This window comes from Mucor velutinosus (assembly GCF_035048745.1).
Source record: "Mucor velutinosus strain NIH1002 chromosome Unknown tig00001564, whole genome shotgun sequence".
Taxonomy (NCBI): domain Eukaryota; kingdom Fungi; phylum Mucoromycota; class Mucoromycetes; order Mucorales; family Mucoraceae; genus Mucor; species Mucor velutinosus.
Genome location: NW_027041906.1, coordinates 2,176,282 through 2,198,073, shown reverse-complemented (window position 1 = coordinate 2,198,073; position 21,792 = coordinate 2,176,282). Strand labels below are relative to the sequence as shown.

Below are 21,792 nucleotides of genomic sequence, written 5' to 3'. Positions count from 1 at the left end.
CCACCGGCGAAGTCGGCATTGGGAAGGAGGTTTGGAGGAGGCGCTATGCCCATCCACCAAGAACATAATGCATCAAATTCAACATTTGGTGGCATTGACTTATGAGGTGGCTTTACCATAGCAAAGCAAAAATGCAAAACTATAGTATTCAAACAGCAATTTCAAGTTTTTATTTCAATTGTTAATAAGCTTACCAACAACATAACGCATCAAAATTTGCATGAATTAGCTTTACCAAAATCAATATGCCTCCTGTTCGAATTGGAAATTGCACACGCTTGCAGAACGGCCCTTCCAGAGGATTTCGACTACCAAGGATGTGATTCATGCGGTGTAAATAAACGCCATAAAGCAAAGCATAACCAAATTGGACAGTTTTCAAGCCTTCATATCTTGACATGTAGACCTTTCTGAGCCACTGGAATAACGCCAAACAATTGTACTTGAGTCGTAGTAACTTCCTGACACCTTTGCTCAACTTTTTGGGTCAAAAAAAAATATTGTCAAAAATCGACCAAAAAGCATGAGGTACCCCTCATGGTTTTCATCGAAAATCAAACGATCGCATTTTTCACCTTGAAAATGAAGACTTTTGCTATGATATGTATAGAATCAAAATGTTTCTTTGGATCCAAAGTAACCTCTGAAATCACGTTTATGAGGTTTTCATATGCAAAATTAGGCTATTTTTGCTAAAAAAAAACCTCATTTCAAATTTTATTAAATTGCTCAATAGTTTCAGTCAAAAAACTTATTACCGTTAGCACCATTGGAAGCGCCTAGAAAAGTACTTCAAGAATGTATTAGGAAGCATAGGGGGGATCATTACAGTTTATATAGTCGTATGTCATAAAATAGATTAAAGAAGTCGAAAAAAGACAAAATCTGTCCAATCTTGAACAGAAAAAAAATAAGCTGGGTTTTAATCGATTTTGGTGGTGGCATTGCTGCTGGCTGGCCCAAATGCCCTTTTTGATGATGATAATGATGATTGCGATGCTGATTAAACAGGGACCATGGAATTGAAAGGGCAATTGCTTAACCCAAATGCCCTTTTTGGGATTTTCCTTAAAAACATTCCTTTCGCAATGACAATATCTCAAAGAAGTTGCTGTAGATCTTACACAAGTCCTGTATTTACACATAACCAGCTTTATGTCGCCACCTCATTAAAAGCATCAGCAGCAGAGAATGATATGACAATTCTATTATCAGAAAATGGAGATTATGGCTTACAAATGCTGCATAAAATTTGAATTTTCTTTCATACCGTCTCGATAGTAGACTTCGTTTGATATCAGTATAAGCAAAAAGGATGCTGAGGGAGATACCTCCTTTCCTCCTTCTGGTGGCTCAAGTATAAACTTTCTTTTACTAACTAATAATTGGTTGTTTAAAATCTACTTGATATACCAAAATATTATAATATCTGGTTTAAAATGTCTTTGGCGAGAGCCCACAGGGCGACGCCGACATCGAGTGTAGCGAGATAGATCGGCCAGTATAGTGATATTAGAAATGCGTCTCTGTTTCACTGTGTTAAAACATGTACAATACTATTACTGCTATGGGGGGAGACATTAGATTCAAGTCGAAAAGCGCAACTTAAGTGCACCGTATATCATAGCTTGAGGAATCATACGCAACTCAAACAGGATGTCAATTTAGTATTTGGATAAGCAATGTCCTATGATTAAATCTCTCAAATATAAGATTTCTTCAAACAAAAGAAGCTCAAAGTAGCCAGGCTAAGGCTTAATCAATTGGAGCTCATAATTCCTTATTCGCAATCTTCAAAGCATCATTGCATTCATGAGACAGGCTTTTGAGCAGCCAACTCTATTTTATTCCTCGGTCAATCTGTTTCATTCAAGATTGGTCAAATCTTAAGCAAAATCGACCTGTTCGATCTATTTTGCTAGATTTGACTATGTAAATTGTGATAATCATCCCATGCCTTCTAATGCATTCTAAAAGTACTTTTCAAGGTGCATCTAATAATACCATCTACGCAATGTGTTTTGAATGAGCTTATTGAGCAAGTTCTGAAAATATGAAATGACGTTTTTGGCGAGAATGTTGAGATTCCGTATATCAAAATCACGCAAACGTAAATTCAAGGGCTGCCTTGGATCAAGAAGAACATTTCGAACTAATATCATCATAACATAATAATTGTTCAGTCCTTAGACACTTTACAACCCTAATATGGAACCTAAGTTTCAAGGCATCTGTTTGACCTGGCTCATATGAGAATAATGATTTTACAATCAATCAACAAAAACCACTGTTAGTTTTACCCTCTTTGCTCTGATCAATGCTTCCAACGTTTTATTTGAACGACATCTCAAAACCTCAGAGATTTCACTACTTACTGCAGACATCTTACGCAGCCCATGAATCGTCAATGTCCAGACTAACGTTATTAAATATAGAATGCAAGGCGATGTCATTATGAACGATATAGAATGCAATAAAATATCATTATAAACGATAGCTTTATGGCCTGCCACCTACTTTTCATACGCTTCAAGAGCATTTACTACTGTATTGCAGTATGAAAAGGGCATTGAGTTTGCCAGCCGGCCCCACAAGCCAAAATTAATTCAACCCCAGAATCATAGTTTGTTCCAGATTGGACAAATCTTGATAATTTTGAACTTGATTGAGCTACTTTTGCAGATTCGACTAAGTAAAATATAATGATCATCCTGTGCTTTCTTAAGCTTTCTTGGAGTACTTTTCAAGGCGCATTCAATGGTACTAAGTAATATAGATGCTTTGGATAAACTTAACGAATGATTTAAGAAAATATGAAAAGAGGTTTCTGGCCAAAAAGTCAAATTTTACATATCAGAGTCCCACAAAGATGATTTCAGAGGTTGCTTTGGATCGATAGAAACATTTTGATTCAAGATATACCATAGTAAAAGTCTCCATTTTTAAGGTGAAAAACGCGATCGTTTGATTTTCGATGAAAACCATGAGGGGTACCTCATGCTTTTTGGTCGATTTTTGTTCATGTTTTTTTGATCCCCAAAAAGTTGAGCAAAGGTGTCAGAAAGTAACTGCCGGATGAGAGCAAGTGTTTGGTCCTATTATGACAATCTAAAACGGCCTTGGACGTGAGAAAATGCAGCTCAAATGCATTCAAATTTTGCTGTATTATGGACACTAAGGGCTAAAAAATGGAAATACCAGTATGCTACTTGCCCGTATATGAAGTAGCTACATGTATATAGATGTAGAGCATCAGATAAGAGTCAGATCCACAGATAATATAAAGGGTCTTCATGTGCAAGTAGAGGGTCAAGATGAAAGTAGCAGCATTTTGATAAGATACGCAAGAGCAATCAGTAGCACGAGCTGCCGCTGCGTAGGGTGGCTCTCACCAAAGCGAAGATAGAAAACCATCCGAAGCATAAACACTCACATGATTAGTGATTATATATCAATGAACAATCAGGGTTCTTCTAATATTTTAGCTATATTAATTTTGGGATATTAGCCAAAGGCCCACGGCAGCGCGAGCCGTTTGAACGTAAGTTGGTTTCCACCGAAGTGCTAAAAGGTTCGTATGTCATAGTAAAAGTCTTCATTTTGTGGTGAAAAACGCGATCGCTTGATTTTTGACAAAAACCATGAGGTATCCCTCAGGGCTTTTAATGATGTTTTTGATGTCCCAAAAAACCTGAGCAAAGGTGTCAGAAAACAAGTGCAAGACGAGAGCAATTGTTTGGTGCTTTTCTGGTAGTCCAAAACGGGTTCTGTCTCAAGAAAACACCTCAAAAATGTATCCAGTTTTGGCTGTAATTTGTATACTTTTGAGTAGTAAGAGCCAACGCAGATATGTTGTCTGCTCAAGTATGAGTTGTTCCCGTTGATACAAGTGTGGAGCATTGTACAAGATTCAGATTCACTATTAAAGGTAAATTGTGAAGATTTCTCATGTGATAGTAAACAGCCAACATGTACATGTCAGTAGAATGCTGGTTGTGCTTGCAGGGCTCGAAATACCGGCATAGTACTCCTTGCAGTTGGAGTCGATCTTCATATATCAGCGTAAAAATAACGGTTTCAGTAATAGATTAACTTCAAATGAGCTCTTAGAACACACTTTTAATATTCTTTTAATGGTTATAGTCAACTGTGCCACATATAATTGACTTCTGTTTGAGTTAATTATTTTGTACCCATAGAGTTTTCGATTTGAGTTTGTAATCGGAAAAGACATTCAGAATTTTACGAAACAGAAGAAAATGTAATGGACACAAATATCCCTTTACCCGGTAATAAATAGCATTAAGTAATGATTGATTATTATTAAATTGGATGAAGTCTGATTTGCATCGCTGCAATTCATGTTATGCATGGATAGAGAGAAATTATGTGTTTAGATTAACTGTAGTTGATGATTCAGCGCAAAAAAATAAGAAAATTATAAAAGGGAGATGTTTATGCTTAATTCTTGTAGGTAAAATGTAAAATTACAAAAGGTAAATAAAGTTTTGGTCCTGCTCATCGCTTATATCGTCTTGTGTAAATGTATTTGCAGCAGCTATGCTTGCAGCAGATGTGTGCGCCAGTAAAAGCAAGCGGCGACGGTTCACCAGAGCCATTCTCCAACGAGCAATCAGCAGTAGCACAACGACAACACAGTTGGCAGCCAAATAACCGAGCATTCCCTCTATGTAAGGGGGCGTAACCATCATCAATGGTCCCACAAAGTTTCCGACTGTGTAAAAGATCATGAGAACGCCGTTATAGAAGATTTTCTTGGTGTAACCGGTAACATTATTTGAAATAGAGGTTACGAGAAGAACATAAACGCTGCAGTAAGACCAGGCCATGTAGAATCCAAGTAATTTGGCTCGGGTCACAGGGATCACTAAAAGCAAAATCATACCAACAATATTGGTGACCATCAAACCGCAGGCGGAATAGATGGTTTGCTGGGTCTTTTGTACAAGTATGACACCAATTGCAATGAATAAAATGGTGGAACCACCTGCACCTGCAGTGAGTAGCATGGATTGTAATTGCTGTTGCGAAAATAGAGTTAGATCTGGAACGTACTAGACTCTTTTAGTTTACATCTACAACTTACATCAAAACCAAAACTAGCAGTGATCTGGCCATTGTAAATGGTCATTGCCCCGTTCTGAAGGTTAATCAAAAGACAAGCTATACCAAAACACCAAAACCTGACTTCTTTGACAGCTTCCCAGATTTGCTCTGTTTTGACTTCAGTTGTACGCACAGTAGCATTATCCCTGGTTCTTTCTTCCACCAAAATTTCCTGCTCGGCATTCAACCTGAGTGAGGGCGATTTAGGAGAGTCAATCAAGATGAAAAACGAGAAGACACCCATAATGACAGTGACACCACCGAGAATAATCATGATCCTGTCAAAACATTTAATTGCTTGTAGAGAATAGTGTGCTTTTTGCTAAGCTTACCATTGCCACTCTTTCAGTCCCCCTGGATTGCCAATATGGCCAATACCATAGGCTACAAAACCACCAACCACAAGAGCCACGCCGTTACAGATCCAGAAAGCGCCAAGGCGAGCAACCTGCTCTGATCTTCTGTAAAAAGTACTGACAAGCAAGGTCAACGAGGGGTAGATGCCAGCCTCAAAGAAACCTAGGAGAAATCTCATGGCCGCAACTTGGGAAAAATTCTTTCCAAAGGCAGTACAGATCAACACGGCTCCCCATAGAACAACGATAACACCAATATATCTTCCAACAGGAATACGTTGCAATAAATAATTGTTTGGTATCTACAAATAGAATTGAAATTACACTCTACACTAAAATGAGGGTCAAACTGAGGCAGATATTTACCTGAAATACAAGATATCCTAGGTAAAAAATAGAACCCAGTAAACTAAACTGATTTCCGACCAAATGAAGATCAGTCTTAAATGTCATTAAAGCAGCATAGCTGATGGTTGATTTATCTAGAAACTGTGTGTGGTTGTTAGTGTTAAACGGCGGGAAGGATGCTCTAATTGCTGGCTGCTGTACCTGTAAGAAATCCAGGATACAGATAATTGGCATAACCATCCAATCGATCTTACGAACCAGTGCCTTCTCCTCGTCGGAATAACCTCTTTCATAGCCAGTGTCTGAGGAAGCGCTGTAGAAATCATCTCTATTTCCGCTGTATTGCCATTTCGTTTCATGTGGCATTGAATCTACTGTTTGTGCATTTTCAAGTTCGACGATCGGGCTTCGAGAATCATTGTAGCTTCGATGACTGAATGATGTGAATTGATTATTGATATAACCAAAGTTATTGTTTGATGTCATGGCCTTTTTTCAGAGCAAATGAAAAAGAAGAGGTGTGTAAAGTGATGCAATCTAAGCTATGTTTATTTTTCTCGATGCAATATTAAAAAAAAATAGAGGCAGTGTGGGTTTGAAAGGTCCCCAAGAAAATGGTAAATAAGGGAAGAGAGAAAGAGAGGCCGACAAGTCCTCTGTTATTAAATAGGAAGAAAGAGGAAACGAGATGTGTAATCCACTGATAATGAGGGATTGTAGCATCAATGATATGATAGGCTACTGTGTAAATGAATACATATGTTAAACACTATTCAAGATATTCATAAACTTGGATCCAGTTTCGCACGTCCCTACTAACTATAGCTATAGCCATTGTTAAAGTCCCTAAATTGATATCATACCTGCATTAGATTCAAAGATTGTAGTCAGAGTTTCTATATATGCCAACATTCATCGCCATATTCAATCAACCCCAACATCACTCTGCATAGATACCCTAAAATACCTTCCCTTAATGGCTATATGTCGTGGAAGACCCCACAAGAAATATAAGAAGGTTACCAACAAGTACATAATCAAATTTGCTATATTTTTTGTGCTCCTCTCTATTCGCTTTTGCCCATTTAAACAGTATTGGTTCCGATAATACATGATCTGGTCTTTCTACAATGCGCTCTTATTTTTTTTGACTAAAATGTCGTCGATGCTAAAAACTCCATGTATGTAATAATTTGATGTGCATTGGATAATTACCATGCGTTTTCTTTATTTCTTATTTTTGTCATTTTTTAATTCCATGTAACATGTATCAATTCTTAAGTTACACATTGCAATCTACGCGATCAAATTATTTCAATATACCCGCTTGCAACTGTATCATTCTCGGCAGCCATGAATAACTTTGGTTACATAGACAAAATAAGTAAAATTTCTAATAAATTACTCATTGTAAACAAAATGTATCATGCGTGTATATTTTATATAGGCCGTATTGTAAAGCGCAGAAATATGGTTCCGGTACTGATCCTGACGTGAATTGATAGCTGCACAGGAGGAGATCCAATCTTGTGCACTGGTCAAATGTGCACATCTCTCTGATCAACTACTGATACAAAGTTGAGTGTTAATTCCAAGTACACGATTATCATTTTATTCCACAATTTTTATCTGGTGCTGTCTTATTTGAATCAGATCCATGTGGTATTGTACAACAACGATGCTCAACATAGACATGGTTTTTCCAATTATAATTTATGCTTCTAAGCTATATATGTCTAAACTCGGATCCACAAAGAACTGCATTTAAGAGTAAAAATACCTCGCTCCTCCTATTTAAGGTTCCTGGGCGGGGTTGTAAGAATAACCTCAACTCTTTGCTCCTGCATAAAATTAGGAACACCGAATGATTTTTTTGTATACAAGAAATTCGATTTAATCTCTAAATGACATGTTGGTGCCAGGTCAAAATGAATTGTGTGCAAATACATCAAATTCAGGGAAATACATGCACAACGACATTCCTGTTTTTCTAGATTTTGTAGAATTAGATGTAACTTTTTTATTGAGTTGTTACAAAGAGTAGATATAATTAGTAGTTGTAATCAAACGAAACAAAATGAGTAGGAAAGACATTTCACATTAAGTAACGGTTTAAAGACGATAAATAAAGTTTCTGTTTTCGACATCAGTCATATCAGGTGTAACCTCCATCTCAACATGATTGGCCATACGCTTGCGATTTTCTCTGGCCATGTCCCAACGAGCATAGATGAACAAGACAATGGTGGCTGCATTGGCAACCATACAACCAACCATACCTATATAGAGAGAAAGAAAAAAAAAAAAAAGACATTAGCAAAAGCGTGTTGGTGCAGAGTATTGCAATTACCTCCAACGAACAAAGGTGCTTGACTTTCGACCATAAAAAAGGGCCCAATAAAATTACCAAACGTGTAAAAGACCATGATGGAACTACTGTAAAAGATCTTCTTGGTATAACCAGCAACATTGTTAGCGACAGAGACAAGAAGCAAAACATAACCAGCAGCGTAGGCCCAAGTCAAATAGAGACCCAAGAGCTTTGCCTTGGCAACAGGAATGACAACCAACAACAAGATACCAATGATGGCAACGAACAAGAAGGCACAGGCACCATAAAGAGTGTTGCCATAACGACGATTATACCAAACAGCAATGACAATGAAGAGACAATCAGTAACACCTGATGGAATGGTCAAGAGAATAGCATTCAAACTCTAATAGATTGCAAATGTTATTAGTCAGAATCCAAAAGAATCATTCGATGGCGTGCGTATACATTTGTGCTACAAAGTTGTACTTACAGTGAAACCAAAACCTTTGGTGATCAGAGAACTATATGTGTTGAGAACACTGTTTTGGAAGTTGATGAGCATGGAGCAAAGACAGAAAATGTAGAAACGAGGTTCCTTGAGAGACTCATAGATATGGCTCATTTTGATTTCTTTACTACGGACGACAGCATTGTCACGCATACGGGCATCAACAATCTTCTCCTCCTCAGAGCTCAAACAGAGAACCTTGGACTTTGGGTTATCAACCATAAATAAGAATGAAACGATACCAAAGAGGATAGTAATTGCACCGAGAATGATCATGATCCATTGCCAGGCACGCAAACCACCGGCACCGTCCATGTTACCGATACCGTAACCGATGAGACCACCAAAAGACAGAGCGATACCATTGCAAATGTAGACGACACCAATACGGCCAGCTTGTTCCTTACGACGGTAAAGAGAACTGATGAGCATAATACAACAAGGATAGATACCGCCTTCAAAGAAACCAAGCAAGAAACGAAGAGCAGCTAGTTGAGAAAAGTTGTGGCCCAAGAAAGTCAAGAGCAAAACGACACCCCAAAGAATAATGACAGTGCCAATGTACATTCTCAATCTCATCTTTTGGATCAAGATCATACTAGGACCTTGGAAGAGGAGATAACCAAGATAGAAGATAGAGCCCAACCAACTGAATTGCTTCAAATCCAAGCTGGCAGTTTCTCTGATACCGAGCACAGCAGAGTAATTAAGAGCAGACTTGTCGAAAAACTATAGATATGCATTAATAATCATAGAGTCTGTAACTTGTGAGTGTATGTCCTTACCTGCAAGAAATTGAGGACAGCAATGTATGGCATCACATACATGAAGTCAAGTTTGCGAACCAGCTTGATTTCAGTCTCTGACATGACAAAGTTGATTTGGTTACCATGTTCATCGTATTCTTCGTTGGTTTCTTGGCCCTTCTCCATGGCAGCAGCATTTCCGTGGGCAGAGGCGGAGTGATGGGACATTTGATCGATCTTCTCATTCAAAACGACTTCATGTTCAGTCTTGGAATCGCTCATTTCAGAGCTGTTTTGATGAGTGGTAGTAGTGGTAGTGGTAGTGGTAGTGGTATAGGTAGTGTATTCAGTCTTTTCTTCCATTTTGTATAGACCAATGAACGAAGAAAGAGGGAAACGATTGGGAAGGGAAAAGTGAGAGTGAAAAGGAGTCTATAAGTTTAGATTGCTTGATTTTAGATCAACTTATATAGACGTTTTCACTTTTTGTGTAATTCACATCGAAAACACCTGTTACTCTCATTGACTGTGGGACGAAGCTGTTGCAGAGCTCATAACCAATAGAGTTGGTTTCGCAGTAGCAAGAACAAAATTTCTCAAATGGATCTCTGCATGGTCTGGTTTTGGTGGAACCTTCGTTCACTACAATCACCACCCAAATGCCTTGCGTGCGCTTGATGTCGGCTCTTCCCCAACTACATGTGACGTACGAGCTTCAAAATCACATCTTAATTCGTCCGACTTTGCAGGCAGATTTTTTTTTTTTTTTTGTTTTTTCTCTCCCCTTCTATCATATCATCCATCACTACAATGAGACCTTACATACAAAGAATAGCAGCCGCTTCTTTATTGCTAAGGTCGTCTAGACCATTATGGACAAATTCAGCGATAATCAAACCAACATTAGCAGCACATTTACCGTCGTACTTTCACCAACAACAGCCTATACTAGTGGAAAGCAGCAATAGCAGTGGCAGCAGTGCACGCAGCTTCTCTACAAGTCGATCCGCTTTGCTCACCAACACAGCCTCAGCTATCGTGGAAGACGACAACTCTAAATTACCAAGCACAAACACATCGGAAAGTTTCCAATTCATTGCGTATGCTGCTTGGCATCCAAAGACTCGTCAAAAGGCGCCGCCCACATCGAAAAAGATACCATATTGGAAAGAAAATCAAAAAGCAGGCAAAGTGGATGCAGGAGAAGATGCATTTTTTCAAACAAACACACCCGAAGGTCTTGCGATTGGTGTGGCAGACGGTGTCGGTGGCTGGAGTCTTGTTGGCGTGGACCCAGCTCTTTTCTCATGGACATTGATGGATAACGCTGCTGTTGTGGCCAAGAATGAAAAGTCGATTGACGCTCATCAAATCCTAGATTCTGCTTTTCATGAACTGAGAAAGAGTGGGAAAGTTTCGGCTGGAAGCAGCACTGCTTGTATCTTGAATTTATCAAAATCAACTGGTGAAATGACGACATGCAACTTGGGTGATTCTGCTTTTCTGTTGGTCCGTGATCAAAAAATCGTATACGAAAGTCCAAGTCAACAGCATTACTTCAACTGCCCGTATGTATCGTTTGCACCTTGACTCGTCTCTTATTCTAATACATATTTACTGTGTAGTTATCAGCTGACCGTCGTCCCCGATACTTACCCAAACCGTGATGAATTAGTCACTGACTTGCCCAAAGATGCAGACACAAAGAGATTCTTTCTGAAAGACGGAGATTTGATCCTGTTGGCCACAGATGGTTATTTTGATAACATGTATTCTGAGGAGACATTGGAATTAATCAATCAGGGCATGAGTCCTATCCTGGAGAATAATCAAGATAATGAGTTGGTCACCGCTACCATCAGAGGGCTGGCCAAAACATTGACTGACAAGGCTCGTCGTTTAAGTTTGAATCCCAAACGTCTCAGTCCCTGGGCAAAGGCTGCTCAAGCGCATGGAAGCAATTATAGAGGCGGAAAAGTGGATGATATCACATGTATTGTAACTCTTGTTTGTCACAAGAAGTAAAAGATCAGAGGATCATTATTTTATGTATAGTTTATTTAATTCAGTTTGTTGCTTTCTTTGTGTGTCTCGTTTAATTTGCAGTCTCTTAAATATACCTTATTAAATGTCATCACTGTATCAATGCTTCTCATCTTTTTCGTCTTGCTTCGTAATATTGTGTGAAATGTTATCAAGCCAGAATGCAAATGACACCTTGGTAAGCAGCATCGACATCACGTCAGACTATAACGTTCAATTGGATCAGCAGTTGCATGAAGCACGCATTTGTTTGAATCGATTGAGCCATAATCTTGCTCGATTCAACGATGGCTTGCAAACACTGGCAGCAGTAGGAGGCCACTTTGCTGGGCTGTCTCATTTGTGGAAATCGTTTCATATATCAATCAAGACAAACATTAGCAAAGAAGTCAGATGTGACAAAGATGTCCAGCATCCAGATTTTAACCTTCTAGAGTTCGAAGAGAGCATGCTAGAGAAAGAGCCAGAGGAAGACGAAAAACGAAAAGATAAGCAGCAACAATTCGTGCATAATACAATGAATGAAACTATAGTCCTTGACAGCTTGTTCTTTGATGGAGATTAATGATGTCTAGTTTTACATTTACACAACGTGCTTCATGAAAAGCATAATTTCATTTGCACATCACTTAGCAAACATAATCGTTGCCCGCAGGATTTTCTATGATTACACTAAGATGAAATAAACATTACTATATACTTTTTGGAACAGAAGCCAAATTAATCTGCGTTCCCTGGATTTATAATGATAGAATCAAAACGCTTTGTGCCGGAATACTGAGTTCGGCTTAAGTCTTTGTGGAAGTAGCAAGTTGGTGTCATGTTAATGTCTGAAGCAAAGCTTAATTTACGAGGAAAACTAAAAAAAAAACGAAAATCGAAGATGTCCATTTAAGAACGCATAGAGCGCCATCAATGGCACAGATACAATTATGGCACCAGTAACATCTCACGTAACCTCAACAATGCAACAAGAAAAATCGACAAAGGCACGGATCGAACTAACGGCCATTCCTTTGGTAAAAGGACCCATTGACGACTAACCTAGAGAAGCTATTTCTGTGTAACAACAACACAGTTATATATAAAGATCAAAAGCCATCTGCTACGAGGAAAATTAGAAAAAAAAAGACTCAAAAAGTGAAAACCAGGAGATTTTTCCACAACGACCATCGCCCTTAATCCATAGCAATAAGTTCCTACAAAAATAAAATACGCATTAAATGGCACCACTTTTTATAGCTTTCCCAACGCTTGGATTTAGGCCCGCCAGGTTTTCATGAGTTTAAGGTTTTCAAAGAGACGAAGGTACCAAATCTACTTGAGTTTGTTTTTGGCAGTATAGATTGTGTGGACATTGTGGAATTTGAGGCTTTACAGACTAAAATTCACGGAAAAAAAAGAATAAAAAACAGTAATGTCAACTTGATAAAGGTATATTTTATTATCAAACTGACAGGTGTAAAGTAAACTGAAGTCTCTCTACTGGCCAGGTAGATGATCCTTCTTATATACTATAACAATGGATAAAAGTTCTATTAATTAGATTGACAAATAAGTCAACTCAGATCAACTAATGTCTAATCATGCTAAAAGACAACTCCAGCAAGCTAATCATGATTTAGCTCTGTCTGGATGAATAATTAGACTCTCATCCGAAGTACCCTGATCTATCCTTTCTATAAGGATAATTAATATCGATCTAGTAGCATGTATCCGATAGGTACAGTCTTCTTAGTCTATATTAATAGTACATATCTGAATGTATATCGCTGAGCATACATTTCTAGCATGTATCTGGATATATGGCATGTCTATAGCATATCGTATGCATGTCTATAGCATGTCTCATATATAGTACAAGTCTGTAGTACATAAAGTATCTGTAGCTAGTATTACGGATATAAGCATGTGTCTTATAGCGTGGATCATGAAGTGCACATCTGAAGCAACAAGCTCATATTGCATTAATCTTGGTGCCTATCCAGATATGGTAAACATCCGTAGTCAATGTCGGAATACAAGTATAAGTCTATAGTGCCATCCATGTCCGTGGTGCCATCTATAGCCTATATCTTATATAGTATGAATCTTATAGTACTAGCGTATCTGAAGTCCATATCTTCTCATGATCATAGTATAAATCGATATCGTACATCTAATCCAGTGTACATACAGTTTATATCTAAATCTGGTAACTGGATGAACTGTCGGAATGCAGATCATAGTGGATGTATTCCACAGACATAATTGTTACCTATTATTCGGAGTCTGACAAAAAGAGGTAGGATCAGTTCTCCTGGAGCTACACTGCCGAAAAGGTCATCCCCAGCCAAATTGACGAAAAACAATCGCTCAAGGTTAACTTTTGCTGTAGTAGCACATATAAAATTCTTTTTGTGCATTGCTATTAGTCATACCACGCCCTAAATTTATTTTATAGAATTGAGCATCACATAGATGTTTCTGTGGTGTTATTAAAAAAAAAACGTGTTTTTGCCACTGTAAACTCGAACTGGAGGGTGAAAAAAACGACCTTTACAAAGAAGTATCGTAGATGTCCCAACGAGGTCTCATTTTATAGAGCAAACAAAGAGGAACAAAATCTAATTAATGGAGAAGCCATGTTGAGTTGACAGTTGATCAAGAAACAGCATCCAAACACTGTTCTTTTTTATATGGGCTACTTTACACTTTTGTTGCCTGATTATTTGACAACCAATGTAGCGACTAAAAACTCGTCCATATGAATAGCAACCCCTTCAAGAGGGTATATAATAACCCTAATATAAAGATTCTCTCATTAACATAGAGCTTGGAATAGCTGCTCCACCTTTTTCGTAAAATGCGCAGCACAACTTTTAATCTTTGCCGAACCATAATACAGTTAAATGCTAAGAAACATTTTTGAATAGAACGATTTTCAATATCGAATCCATCGATCTATGACTTGCAGTTACTTCTTGTAGCTGACAGGTTCTCTCCTGAAGCTCAAAGGTCAAGATTAGATTTGCAATGAAATAGCAACCCTAACGCAACTTGATTGAAAAACCAAAATTCATCAAATAGCACTCATTCAAGTTCATCCTATTTGAATCTACTAATAAAGCGCTCAAATGTAAATCAACAACTATTTAAACACACTAAAGTAAAGATGTACGCTTACCTCGCACATCGTGTGAATGAATCACTCCTGGTCACAGTGTATTCAATCACACCCATGATGGTCGTAATAAGAGATGTTATCGCTATCCAAATAAAATCAGAACAATAACAATCATATTCAAATATGACAACTATGCCCTGTTTCCATAGTTGCACAATATTTCAGATGAAGGGTTCTACACTTCAATTACAAACATGACACTTTAAACCATCAAGGTTACATTAAACCATGCTATGACGATAGCTCACCCAAGCCCATCAAGGTTACTCAAATCGACCCTTATGGCCAGTGCTCTTGCATTGATTACCACTTTAAATCAAACATCAACAACATTTGCCAGATATCGCAATAGCAACACCTATTGCTCTCTATCATCACTAATCCTACAAGCTAGATGCAAATGTATAAATACTCTTCTTTTTTTACTCAATTCCAGGATCTTCAGTTCATTTTATACACAAAATAAAATACAGTTGATTTCTATTGTATTTTACTATTGCTTTATTTTTTTTGTGAAATCTATTTAAACCTGATTTCACTGCAGTATACGTATAAATAGCAGGCCACTGGAGCCTTATGGATTGTTAGTATAGCTTGCTGAGAAGCTACCTAAGTCGATATGTTTCATGTAGTGTAGATGGATCTGGACATCTTGACATTAAGGAGATTGAATGTATTGTAGTTCCTGAGGCGACCGTGCACACACAGTTGACTGGACTTGTAAACATAGATGTGATGTGATACGATAAACATCATCTATGTTGCTACACTGTAAAAAGTGGCTTGAGGAGAAAGTGAATGTACCCTAAGATGCATGCTTATATGCAACATACGCCAGTATTATATTCTAGTGGAAAATAATGTTTGAGCGATTGATTTTGGATCATTTGCTTTTCCGGCAGTGTAGGTCTGTGAACCATTTAAACACGATTCCACTGTGGTCTCCTGGTGTCGAATCTTGTATCACAGGATTTGTAGGTATCATGAATATCTAATCGTTTAACTTTGATACAAAGCTTTGTTGTTTGCTTCCCCATTGTGCTGACAACGACTCAGCCTATCCAGTTTTTTCAGTCATCTCACCTTAATAAAGGTGAGTGTTTAAAGTCGTGGATGGGCTTAGTTTTACGGCTAATAAATACGGCGCTTACAATGCGGACGACAGTCAAAAGTGCCTTGCTGACCTGATGAGCATTGGGTTCAAACCGTGCAATTTGCTAGTTTCAAGTTTGCATAATATCAGTGATGCTCAAGGTATAAAACTACTGTATTCGTGCATTTCAAAAAGAAAGACCTGAGCCTCAGAGTTAGAATAAAAGCGTCTATCATTTAGAAATTGTGTTCCGTACAACGCAGAGCATTTATATCACCAAGCAGAGCTGTAATTTACATAGTTCTTTGGCAGAAAGCCCTAGTTTGTCCTATTTTTAGACCAAATTCTGTTCAAACTTAGCCACTTTGAAGCATGAATAACTCATGCTACAAAGCATTGTCGACGCTTGGAATAGCGCCAAACGTACCTTCTTAGCCACGCTTGACTAACTGATGCTTTTTTTTAAAATTTTTTTGCTCATTGTAAATCCATGAAAAATCCTCATTTTTTCATGAGTATTAGCAAGGCAAAATTCTTGAAAACCAAACGATCGCGTTTTTCACCCCAAAAACGAAGACTTTTTCTATGATACATATTGGATCAAATTGATCGCAATGGTAAAATGCAACATTGTATACTGTTTCTCTGGAACTTTCATATGCTGAATTTTGACATTTCTGCAGAAAACCTATTTTCAAATATTTCAAGATTGTTCTGTATTTTCGGTCTAAAAGCTGAATGTAACCAACGTCATTCGATGCGCCTTGACTGACTCTTTATAAGTGCATTAGAAAGTAAAGTATAACAACGACAAGTCTCATAATCAAAATTAGCAAAAACGTTTAAAGAATGTAAGATCAAGTCAAATTTGAACATGAAAATACCCACTGCACAATTTCAAATTAAAGTGCAGCAGTTACGACGGCTGCCACGGCAGAAGACTGAGGCCAAATCTACTGGCCGTGACGTCGAATATGGCGCCCTCCCATTTTTCCATTCCCCCGTTTTTCCTCCCTTTTGCAAAACGCGTTTAGTATCAAACCGTATTGGTTTTGGAACCCTTTTGATTGAAAATAACACTGTAGCTTCTAACAACACGTTCTTGCATTGTTAAAAGTATTTGATACTGCTTCTTCGAGGTGGAATATAGTAGGCACTATTCAATAGCGAGCACTGGAATACGTAAAATCAGCACTAATCGAATTTGTTTATTAGGTTTTGATAATTTTTTTTGCCTGTTTGACGTGAGTGCTGCTGCCGTTACTTCTCTGCTATTTCTACTGCCTGCTTCTTTGGTTTATCCTGTCTGATGATTGCTTCTTTGATTTCTATCTCTGTCAGTTGCTTCTTTAATCTTTGTCTGGTCTCTGGTGTCGCCCGTTCTTTGATTTTCTATGCTGGTGTTGCTGATGGTATTGCTTCTGGTGTTGCTGCTGGTGTTGCTGCTGATGTTGCTGATGGTGTTGCTGATGGTGTTGCTGCTGCTAGTCTGGTCTCCTTTGGTCTACTATTTGTGGTGTATGCTCCTTCTCTGGTATTTCTCCGGTGGCTTCGTATTCTCAGGTCTATTTGTGGCTGTGGTAAGTGGTAAGTATTGTTTTTCTTCTGGTCGTAATGGCATAAAGCTTCTCTGGACGTTTTTGTTATTACTTCCTTTCTCATGATAATGCATTCATGATGTTTTCTTTGTTACGCTTTCTTTTTCTTTTGTTGGCTGTGATACGATCAGCTCAACGGATGCTTACAATGTTGTTGCTTCGTATGTACGAACAGCAAGCATGATGTGCTGTTATATATCTGTATTGCTGCTGTAATACTACTATGTTATATGGCCGTGGATTGTTGTTTGTGTTGCCTCTGTGGCTTCATCACATGAAACAACATTTGGTCATTATGTTGTATTGTACACTTATAATACTGCTGTTGCTCCTGCAATTGTACGTGTTTGTGTTGCTCTACATCCGATTATTACCATGCACGTTGCTCATGTATGCATTCTTGTTACAACAACAACGAGCTGTTCTGAACATTCTCTGATGTTGTGTTTGTTATGCTTTTCTTTGACTCATTGCGTATGAGTATTTCTTTTTTTGCCTTCATACTCCTGTAGTACTACTGTAGTAGTACTACTGTAGCATGTTCTTTTCTTCTGTTCCTTTTTTCTTTTATTATGTTTCTTTGAAGCATACATTATTACGTTGTGGTGGATGTGCCTATCGCTGAAGCTCAACAAGACTTTATCCGAGACTAGGAGATGGATAGGCTGCCTCCATTTGGTTATTGCTACTTACTTTAGTGATGATTGAGAGTCTCAACGCTAGAATCTAAAAGCTAGATGGTGTAAGTAAGGCATGCTCTAGCACCTGGGGGAAGTTTGATGATAGCAACGGCTATATTGCTATATATAGCTGAGCTTAAAATTTTGCCTCACATCAAAACAGGGGGAAACCCTCGCAAAATTTTTTTTAGGTCAGCGGAGTTTTCAAGCAATCTGATTGGCTAAGAGGCTGAAGCAACGAAATAAAGTTTTCATTATCCAACAATAACTATGGACTGTTACAATAGGACAATAAGTTATACGGAGTCATTACTGCTTCTGCAAAAATGTCTCTTATTGTGGACCATATAAGCTTGTATATGATCGCGATGGAATAGCAATCTCATTGGGAATTGAAAATCAAGCTATTGAACATAACAATGAAGCGCACAATTGTTCATATGTAATCACTTAAACATGCAAAAGTAAGGATGCAATCCGTATGCGGCACATCGCGCTTAATCACGACGTACTAAATCACAGTATACATGTCTATATTTGTATGAACAGTTCAATATGACATTCAAAGGTGTTCAGATGTTATCGTTGCACCTTGAGGATAGCTCACCCAGCAAGCCCATCAAGACCATTCAAAGGAATCCTTAGTGTCAGTGCTCTTGCATCAATTACCCTTTTGGATCAAACATTGATCTAACAGTACGAGTTCTTTGACAATACAAACAACATACAACACATTATTACATTATAGTCTTTGCATGCCAAGCAGAATTTATCATTTGAATAATGGCTGCCCTTCTTCGCTTACTCTTTATTATAGTACAGACTGAATGCGTCTAATGAAGTGGTAATGACAGCAACTAAAATCTCCATTCCAATCAACCAGATCACAATCCATTCCAAATGCTCACCATGCGAACTATTCAAATGATCCTTCAGCATTTCCAATAAATCACTGATCACTTCTACTCTCTGATTCAAGAGTTCCACCCGTTGTGAGATTTCCAAATAGCCACGGATAGCGCTGTATAATGGCTCCAAAGTAGGCTCTGACCAAAAGATCTCTGGTGTATCTAAAATGTTGGAGACCAAATTGACATTGATACGCATGATGAACAACTGGCCAATCTTTTTTGTAATTGCAGTTCTACTCGGGTATTGCTTAACTTTGGTGCTGTGTGTGTGTGTGCAAAATGTGCAGCTTACCTAGACATTTGTATATTTCCACTTTCAGCCATGACCTGAGGAATGTATTTGGTTTCGTTGATGGTATCATCAATCAGCCTCTCGAAGAGAGTCATCTTGACACTTTGTGCGATTGCATGTGCAATAGTCAATTTGATAAGATAGTTTGATGGGTGTCTTAGCGTAATAATATCATTGTAGATACTGCAATTTGAATAAAAAAAAAAAGATTGAAAGAATGAGTAAGGGCAGAGTTTGCATCCACATTTACTTTACCGTGGCTGGTATGCTTCATTGTAGTAGTAATGGAACTCTTCCGTCTCAACATCATCGGCATCAAGTTTTTCCTCCTCGAATGGAACCAACAGTTTCAATATCCTCTGCTCTTCTTTGAGAGTCATACCCCAAAACACAACAACACCGTAATCGAACAAGAACATCTCAGGTAATTTTTGGCTTGTATTGACAGAGTTGGCAGATGCGTGAGGTGGTGCTACTGGATACGTAAATGCATAAGGTGTATACAGACATTCGTCGAATCGTTTGGGGGCAGTGCCGTTTGATTTCTTCTTGGATTGAAGATATTTCACCAACGCATCCATGCGATAAGCACTATCAGAGTTTATGCGATTGTTACACAACATCGTTCGCTTGTCGACAGCAATAACAAAACTTACGATGCGGTACAATAAGCTGTCATTCTTGACAGTTCACTTCGATCCATTTTGTTCAGCATTTCAGCCTCTTGTCTCGCCATGCCGTGCGGTATCTTTGCAATCTGAGTATACACATCAGCTTCGTTTTGATCAGCATCTTCATTCCATTGATCGTTGTCTTCGGGAAACAGCTTCAACTTCTGAGAGATTTTAGTTGTACGCATAGGTAGTTTGGGTTTGTTGGACCTTGCTTGCAATTTCTGTTGTTGCTGTTCGACAAAAGTGTTGTAATGAGAGCTTCTTTGTGGGAAAGAACGTGAGGCATTTGGTCTTGGAGATGCGTTGGATGAAGCGCCAGGGATGTCTCTCGCAATAAGTGGCGTGTTTACCTCGTCGTCATCTTCTCTTCTTGCACTGAATACTCTTTGTGGTTGCGACATGGTAGTGTATTGTCGTTTTTATCTCGGGAAAAAAAAGAAAGAAAAAGAAAAAGAGTAGGTGTAATAATAACAAGTCATCATCATTGATTGAATCCAAATCAGAAGGTTGAACTGCCGCATTGATAGTATTCTTTTTTTTCCTTTTGCATGATTTCAACGTATTTTATCCCTCTCTTTTATCCATATTTTTTTTTTTTTTTTTACACACACACCCAAGTAAAAGTTCTTTTTAAGCAATATGAATTCCTCCATGCTACGACATCCGTATGCTATTGACAGCAAATCAAGCACAACTAAGAAATTAAGTCGATATTCCAGAGCAGAGCTTCATGAACTTCGAGAAAGAAACTCACAGATGCTGAGTAACCAGTAGGTATATATTTGCGAGATGCAAGTAAATCGCTCATCAGATACCGTAGATCCGTTATCGACACTTTGCCAGATAAAGGCGCCAAGCTGAAAGAAACAAATCAAGTGATTGACAGCTTGCTCTTGAAAGTGTTTGATGAAATCACCCCAGACAACACAAATGACATGGAATGTCCTCTGACGGAAAAGCTGCAAAGCATGTCAGTTCTCACTCCTCACCAGGGAGCTCGAAAGAGATCGGTTGATTTAGCTAATCAACAAGCATTTAGTCACTATGCTTCAAGTGGTTTGTTGTTGAGAAAGCCAAGGAAGAAATCAAATGTCCATACGCCAAGCAATGCCTGTCCGTCAATCTTCTTTAGCCAACACGCTTATCGTACGAGTGGCGCACCACAGGATAATCAAACATCACGTATACCACATCATGTAAGTATGGGTCGCTTGAAATTTGGCAGTGGATACTCATGTTGACCACAGGCAAAAGTCAGAATGCTCACATTGGATGAATCGTTATCATTGCAATCAGAGCAGCGCTCATCGGTAAAAGACGTAAGTTGTGGCCATAATGTGCGTAGACCTATATAGTATATTCACGTTTGTTTAGTGTGAGAAAGCGCTTGATTTTGCACATCCAAGCAAAAGTCTATTAAAATCGCTCAAGTAAAGTATCCTCAAATGCTGAAAATATTCCTATCTAATCAAACATTTAAAAACTAGCCTGTCTGTTGATTTGATCCAACAAGAAATCAACATTGATGATGTCGAATTCCCAACCCATAACGAAGAATCCGAGGAAGATGAGGAGAAGGATGCTCTTGTTGAGCCTATGCTGATTGATTGAAACCAATAAAAAGGAATCTTAGTCTTGTGCTTTTTAAGCATTACACCATCGTGGCAAGGGATGAAACCATGCACACACACACACACACACACACACACACACACACACAGTCAAGCTCTCTTTCTCGCACACACACAAACGCAAGGCGCAAATATACAGCACTGTAGAAATACCGCATTGTATACGGCTGGATGTTTGGTGCTCTTGAATAGTGGCTGTCCTTCTTAGGGGTTGATTGGAGATGATAATAGTAGTATAGACAGCAGTAGTGATAGTTGGCCTAGTGTTTTTCAGATTTACCATGCCTTCTAGGTAATAAAGAAAG

At 38.4% G+C, this 21,792-nt stretch overlaps 7 protein-coding genes across 7 annotated transcripts; 4 read left to right on the top strand and 3 right to left on the bottom strand.

The window, feature by feature from the left end:
• Window positions 1-4,487: 4,487 nt before the first annotated feature.
• ATC70_011011 (uncharacterized protein) lies at window positions 4,488-6,317 on the bottom strand (the record flags this gene model as incomplete). Its single annotated transcript, XM_064830214.1, has 5 exons — window positions 4,488-5,042; window positions 5,108-5,405; window positions 5,460-5,785; window positions 5,850-5,972; window positions 6,033-6,317. The coding sequence occupies 5 exons, from the start codon at window positions 6,315-6,317 to the stop codon at window positions 4,488-4,490; spliced, it is 1,587 nt and encodes a 528-aa protein (XP_064682716.1).
• A 1,626-nt stretch (window positions 6,318-7,943) lies between these two features.
• Window positions 7,944-9,762, bottom strand: YCK2_6 (Palmitoylated plasma membrane-bound casein kinase; the record flags this gene model as incomplete). The annotated part of the gene is made up of 4 exons (XM_064830213.1): window positions 7,944-8,110; window positions 8,182-8,548; window positions 8,636-9,382; window positions 9,439-9,762. The coding sequence occupies 4 exons, from the start codon at window positions 9,760-9,762 to the stop codon at window positions 7,944-7,946; spliced, it is 1,605 nt and encodes a 534-aa protein (XP_064682715.1).
• Window positions 9,763-10,209: 447 nt separating this feature from the next.
• Window positions 10,210-11,424, top strand: ATG27 (type II membrane protein; the record flags this gene model as incomplete). Its single annotated transcript, XM_064830212.1, has 2 exons — window positions 10,210-10,967; window positions 11,025-11,424. The coding sequence occupies 2 exons, from the start codon at window positions 10,210-10,212 to the stop codon at window positions 11,422-11,424; spliced, it is 1,158 nt and encodes a 385-aa protein (XP_064682714.1).
• A 163-nt stretch (window positions 11,425-11,587) lies between these two features.
• LEM3_3 (alkylphosphocholine resistance protein lem3) lies at window positions 11,588-12,007 on the top strand (the record flags this gene model as incomplete). Its single annotated transcript, XM_064830211.1, has 1 exon — window positions 11,588-12,007. The coding sequence occupies one exon, from the start codon at window positions 11,588-11,590 to the stop codon at window positions 12,005-12,007; it is 420 nt and encodes a 139-aa protein (XP_064682713.1).
• Window positions 12,008-17,010: 5,003 nt separating this feature from the next.
• ATC70_011007 (Inositol oxygenase (Myo-inositol oxygenase)) lies at window positions 17,011-17,292 on the top strand (the record flags this gene model as incomplete). Its single annotated transcript, XM_064830210.1, has 1 exon — window positions 17,011-17,292. One exon carries the CDS (start codon window positions 17,011-17,013, stop codon window positions 17,290-17,292), a length of 282 nt encoding a protein of 93 aa, XP_064682712.1.
• A 1,488-nt stretch (window positions 17,293-18,780) lies between these two features.
• ATC70_011006 (uncharacterized protein) lies at window positions 18,781-20,257 on the bottom strand (the record flags this gene model as incomplete). Its single annotated transcript, XM_064830209.1, has 4 exons — window positions 18,781-19,123; window positions 19,183-19,365; window positions 19,438-19,773; window positions 19,839-20,257. The coding sequence occupies 4 exons, from the start codon at window positions 20,255-20,257 to the stop codon at window positions 18,781-18,783; spliced, it is 1,281 nt and encodes a 426-aa protein (XP_064682711.1).
• Window positions 20,258-20,495: 238 nt separating this feature from the next.
• Window positions 20,496-21,467, top strand: CHK1_2 (Chk1 protein kinase; the record flags this gene model as incomplete). Its single annotated transcript, XM_064830208.1, has 5 exons — window positions 20,496-20,626; window positions 20,677-21,052; window positions 21,104-21,175; window positions 21,231-21,286; window positions 21,344-21,467. The coding sequence occupies 5 exons, from the start codon at window positions 20,496-20,498 to the stop codon at window positions 21,465-21,467; spliced, it is 759 nt and encodes a 252-aa protein (XP_064682710.1).
• Between the last annotated feature and the right edge of the window lie 325 nt (window positions 21,468-21,792).